This window comes from Lagenorhynchus albirostris, chromosome 20, assembly GCF_949774975.1.
Source record: "Lagenorhynchus albirostris chromosome 20, mLagAlb1.1, whole genome shotgun sequence".
Classification (NCBI taxonomy): Eukaryota; Metazoa; Chordata; class Mammalia; order Artiodactyla; family Delphinidae; genus Lagenorhynchus; species Lagenorhynchus albirostris.
In genome coordinates, this window is record NC_083114.1 from 35,421,879 (window position 1) to 35,427,813 (window position 5,935).

Below are 5,935 nucleotides of genomic sequence, written 5' to 3' on the forward strand. Positions count from 1 at the left end.
CTGGGTTCTGCGGTTGCCCCCCCCCTCGCTCTGGATGGCAGTTGGCCTAGGCCCTTGAGGTGATTAATATTCAATTAATCGGGTACACGAGTCCCCATCACAGTTCGCCCTTTTTCTAGGCTCTCCTGGGTGCACTGGAGGCCGATTTGGTAACTCGTCCACGAGTGGGATTTTCCCCAGCCACAGTCCCACTCGGGTGAGACATTCTTTGTAAATTCCCCCCTCCCTCTTGGGGTCTTGGGCTCTCCTCCCCTTTTTCCCCAGCCGCTTCGCCCCCAGCTTCACTCCCCTCCCCCTTTCTCCCCGGCGCTCTCTGCGTAGACTGAGTCAGCCGTCCCAACCCACTCTGTAGCCCTCACTGGCAAGTCTCTCCCCCAATCCCTTTCCAAACCTTCTCTTAATCCCGCCCACAGTGACTCCAGATCATCGGCTCATTGGCCACCCTGCAGCTCGAGAGGTGTGGCCTTGTCCACCCGGCCCTCCGCCGCCCGTCAGGACATGGGCCGGCGGGACCTGGCCAATGGCGTCCGGGGGCAGGGCAGGGGCGGAGCCAGCCGGCCAGGGTCTCCGTTGCAGGGTGTGAGGGCGGGGAATGGTGACACCGCCCGGAGCTGTGGGACGCGGGGCGGGCGCGCGCATCCCTACGGGAGGGGATGGGGGCGGGGAGGAGAATATAAAATGAGAGGCGGGGCGCGCGCCGCGGCAGAAAGCGAAGCTCTGGCCCGGCGCGGAGTACGCGCTCTACGGGGACGCTGGGCCGGGCACCGGGTTGTGTGGAGAAGTGAGCGCGCTCGCCTGATCCCGTCCTCGCCACTCCGAGCCAGAAGGCGCGAGCTCCTGAGGCCCTCGTCCTCCGCAACCTCCGCCCGGCGGCGTCGGCGTGCCCTCGGCCCGGCCAGCTTGCAGCCGCCTACCCTCCCGTGCCCCCGCCCTGCCGCCCCTTGTCCGCCCAGCGGCCGGGTCTGTGGCGTTAGCAACCCGTAAGTATCGAGGGGCGGCGGGCGGGGTCAGGAGGAGGAGGGGCTGCAGCGGCGTAGAGCCCCGGGCCTTCGGGGCTCGGAACGGAGGCGTCAAGGCCCGGGCGCGGAGGGGAGCCGCTCCCGACACCCGGCCTGAGGCGGCTCCGAGGGGCCCCGGCGCGCCCGGGGGCCGCAGGTGGGGCCGGCCGGCGCGTCGGGCTCAGCCGGGCCGGGTGACCGGGGAAGGGCGGCCGGGGTCGAGTTGACAGGAATCGGGGATTGGGGCGCCTGGAAGCAGCGACTAGCTCGAGGGGAACGCTGGGGTCCTCGGGGCCGGTGGCCGCCGGGCCCGAAAATGGTGCCGGGGATCCGGTGCTCCCCGGGCTCTGGCTGGGTCCCAGGAGCCTCGGGGCGCGGGGGGTGCAGGGAGCGGCAGGTCGGGTTACGGCGGGGGGAGGGGAGCGGCTGACCCGGTGCGGCCGGCGGCGCGACCCGCCCGGTGTCCGGCCCCCGGGCCCCGAGTGGTTGCTTTTCCATTTCTCGTGGCCTTCCTCCACCTCCTCCTTGGGGGAGGAGACTTGCTTAGGCTCCGAGGGCTGTGAGCAGAAATCTAATGAGACCCAACTGGCTGTTTATGTAATTCTTCACGCTCCTGTCTTTAAGGCGTTGCTTTGAAACTACCTTACGCCGAATCTGAATTTCGCTCGACTGCACCTTCAAGCATTTTGGCTTAATCAGCTGCCTTTGCCAGCACTCGGGCTTTCGGCTTGGAAAGTGTAGTTTGGGGGAAGCCGGGGATTCTTTTCCCTTTGTCACCACGAATATGGAAAATGAGACAGATGGATTAATACCAACTTGATTTTTTAAAATGTCCTTTTAAATCAACCTCAGTGTACAAATAGATCTGCAAATATCTTGTTTGCCCTTGGTCTTTTCTTATCCCCACCCAGTGCTGATCCAGCAAACGTTTAAAGGTCGACCTTATCGTACATGCCTCTCCGGCTGTTCTCTTACCGTGAGGGAGGGAGGTGGCTTTGAAAATCAGAATAAAACTCAGAAACCCTGCCCTTTAAACAGAATAATCAATAAAGTTTGAAATTAATTGTCTCTTATGTTATACTTGATACCCAAGAGGTATTTTCAGATTTAGAAAAATACACATTGAAAAGAAAAGCATAGAGAAGCTCGAGTATTACATTATGTGCCCTTAGTATATTTAAAACAGCAACTGTGTAGGATAATTTGGTTCATAATTGTTGTTCGCTAGGATGGCAATTCATTTTGTATTTAACTCCTTTGACTTTACTATCATGTGCTTTGGAAATTAAAATAATTTTCCTAACTTCTCAAATTTTGAGATGTTTAATGATGAAGAAGATTTAAGCAGTATGTATCCAAAATGAACTGAAATACAGAATTCACTTCTAAGTTGATGAATAGGAGTATGACCAACTTCTAAAACTAGCATATATATATGTATATATTATATGTGTGTATGTATATAGATAGGTATGCTGAGTTTAGTTTCCAATAAATATTCTTTTGAGAACTGCAGGAAGAAAAAGAAGAAATATGCTGTGTATTCTGGGAATATTTTTCCTCTTAGAACTCTATTCAGAAACAGAAAGTAAATAATAGGGTTTTTTTTTTAATGTTGTTTTAACTGAAAATCCTGTTTTCCCTTGAGATTTGGATCTTCAGTAAATAATTTTCGATAGTAAGTTCCTATATTTTGTGCTGATTATATTTTTCATACTTTCTAGCCTATTAGACTTTTTCAAAAGTGAAATTACTCTGGGGGTAAAAAAAAAGGTTGTGAGACTTAACATTTATCTTATGTGGACATGTCTCCTTTTGTTTTGTTTGTTTTAAGGAACAAGACCACTCAAGGTGAAGGATATCTACTAATACCAGCACTTTGAATGAAAATTTGTTTCTCTGCCACAAACTGAACACTTTTGTGTGTGTCTTGGGGGGGGAGTTGAAACACAAATCTAATTTTGTGGCATAGCAGCTATGCAGCTTGAAATCCAAGTAGCACTAAATTTTATTATTTCATATCTGTACAATAAGCTTCCCAGGAGACGTGTCAACATTTTTGGTGAAGAGCTCGAAAGACTTCTTAAGAAGAAATATGAAGGGCACTGGTATCCTGAAAAGCCATACAAAGGATCAGGGTTTAGATGTATACACGTAGGGGAGAAGGTGGACCCAGTGATTGAACAAGCATCCAAAGAGAGTGGTTTGGACATTGATGATGTTCGCGGCAATCTGCCGCAGGATCTTAGTGTTTGGATCGACCCATTTGAGGTTTCCTACCAAATTGGTGAAAAGGGACCAGTGAAGGTGCTTTATGTGGATGATAATAATGAAAATGGATGTGAGTTGGATAAGGAGATCAAAAACAGCTTTAACCCAGAGGCCCAGGTTTTTATGCCCATAAGTGACCCAGCCTCATCAGCGTCCAGCTCTCCATCTCCTCCCTTTGGTCACTCTGCTGCTGTAAGCCCTCCCTTCATGCCCCGGTCCACTCAGCCTTTAACCTTTACCACTGCCACTTTTGCTGCCACCAAGTTCGGCTCTACCAAAATGAAGAACAGTGGCCGAAGCAACAAGGTTGCACGTACTTCTCCTATCAACCTCGGCTTGAATGTGAATGACCTCTTGAAGCAGAAAGCCATCTCTTCCTCAGTGCACTCTCTGTATGGGCTCGGCCTGGGTAGCCAGCAGAAGCCACGGCCACAGCAACAGCCATCCCAGCCACCGCCGTCACCACCGCCGCAGCAGCAGCAACAGCAGAAAACCTCCGCTCTTTCTCCTAACGCCAAGGAGTTTATTTTTCCTAATATGCAGGGTCAAGGTAGTAGTACCAGTGGAATGTTCCCAGGTGACAGCCCCCTTAACCTCAGTCCTCTCCAGTACAGTAATGCCTTTGATGTGTTTGCGGCCTACGGAGGCCTCAACGAGAAGTCTTTTGTAGATGGCTTGAATTTTAGCTTGAATAACATGCAGTATTCTAACCAGCAATTCCAGCCTGTTATGGCTAACTAAAAAAAGAAAAGATGTATTGTACAAGTTAAAATGCTCGGACCCAAGGGGGATGTTTTTTTTTTTATAACCTCCTTGAGATTTTTTTTTTTAAGCTTATAGTAAGGATACATTCAAGCTTGGTTACAAAAATAAAACATGCATCATTTTTCATTGCCAACCAAGCACAAAGTTATTTTATACTGACTGTATATTTTAAAGTATACTCTCAGATATGGCCTCTTACAGTATTTAAGATATAGCAAGGACATGGCTGATTTTTTTTTATATATAAAAAATTGGCACTAATAAGTGGGTTTATTGGTCTTTTCTAATTGTATAATTTAATTTAGTACAAAGTTTGTAAAATACCAGAGGATATATATATTGTTTCTACGACATGGTATTGCATTTATATCTTTTTACTACAGTGACCTGTGACAGCAGCAGCTTCATGTTGTATTTTTTTTACTGAAATTGTAAATTATCCATCTTAAAGACATCACCTCTTCTAAATTGTGTACAGGATATTCCTTTAGTGGTGGAATGAAAATGTACGAATATTTGCTTTTTCAAAAAAATGTATTTTCTGTTAAAGGTTTAAAGATTTTTGCTATATATTATGGAAGAAAATGTAATCGTAAATATTAATTTTGTACCTATATTGTGCAATACTTGAAAAAAACGGTATAAAAGTATTTTGAGTCAGTGTCTTACATGTTAAGAGGGACTGAAATAGTTTATATTAAGTTTGTATTAAAATTCTTTAAAATTAAAAATGTTTATCGTGGTCTTTGTTTTTAAGCCTTTGCCAAAGATCCAGTTCTGGAATTATGATGTTGTAAATGCTGATAAGGCAGGAAGATCTGACTCATTGAATCACAAGGGAATAATGGAAAGCTGTCGCTCCACTAGCGCACAGATAGTAGTTTGCCACGTAAAGAGTTGTCCTAAAGCCTGCTTAGGATGGCTTTATTGTGTTCAGCAACTAACTAACTCTGTTCGTCCACATCTTGTCTCCCCACTATAGGGGTGGTACACTAAGGCGAGTCAACCCTATTAAAATGTGTCATGCTGACATCTAAGACAGAGTCAGGTGATAAAATGAAATTCACTCATGTAAACTGAGAGGATTTATTTGAAATGTATATGGAGAAAGAAACCATTGGATCAGTTTTCTATTTCTGCATGGGAGATGAATAGCTCAGAAAACTTGCTTGACGAAGCAGCTGACCTAACTATTTAAAAAGAAGATTTAGGTCTGTTTTTACTAATCCTTAACACTGAGTTTAGTCATTGTAGGGAGCTGGAGAATTGATGATTAAAATCTATTCAAGATTGGACAGGTATTTATATTAGTATTTGTGTGCATTTTCCTAGCAAAAAAGTTGACGCACAGTTTTTGGGTTGGTTTTGTTTTTGCAAGCAGATAGCCAACCTGCTGGTTTGGGACGTCAAAGATTAGTCATAATCTGTCAAATTGTGGTGGCTCATTAAGGATGGAGTTTTTTTTTTTTTTTTTGTAAGTGATGAGGTGGAAGGGTGAGACTATATTTAAGCTAAAATAATGAGTCATTTCACTGTTTAGATGTCCATTGATACAGTGTTGACATCGTATTGGGGAGAAAATTGTCTTGAATTGGAAGAATAACTTTCTCTGCTTTTTTAGTAAGAAACCAGCACTGTCTGGGTTACTTGTGAAATAAATTTGGTCTCAAATGAATTTTTTGGACACCAGTCTACAAAAGCCTTTTGTCTGTTACCCTCTCGGTTTAGAACAATAAAAAGTTTTAAGGAAACAAGCACTGGAAATAACAGAGCTAAGCTGTTCTGTCAGCTCCATGGTGAGGCCTTTGTCCTTTAGTGGACAGAATGAGGTTATGAAGAAGTATTGGGGTAGTGACTGGAACTGGCAGAGATTCGTCTGCCTCTGCTATCAATTATGTGCT

General features: G+C 46.0%; 1 protein-coding gene across 1 annotated transcript; it reads left to right on the plus strand.

Moving 5' to 3' along the window:
• The first annotated feature begins 714 nt into the window (after positions 1-714).
• Positions 715-4,765, plus strand: TOB1 (transducer of ERBB2, 1). The gene is made up of 2 exons (XM_060134544.1): positions 715-980; positions 2,833-4,765. Exon 2 carries the CDS (start codon positions 2,976-2,978, stop codon positions 4,008-4,010), a length of 1,035 nt encoding a protein of 344 aa, XP_059990527.1. The 5' UTR covers positions 715-980; positions 2,833-2,975; the 3' UTR covers positions 4,011-4,765.
• Positions 4,766-5,935: the final 1,170 nt, after the last annotated feature.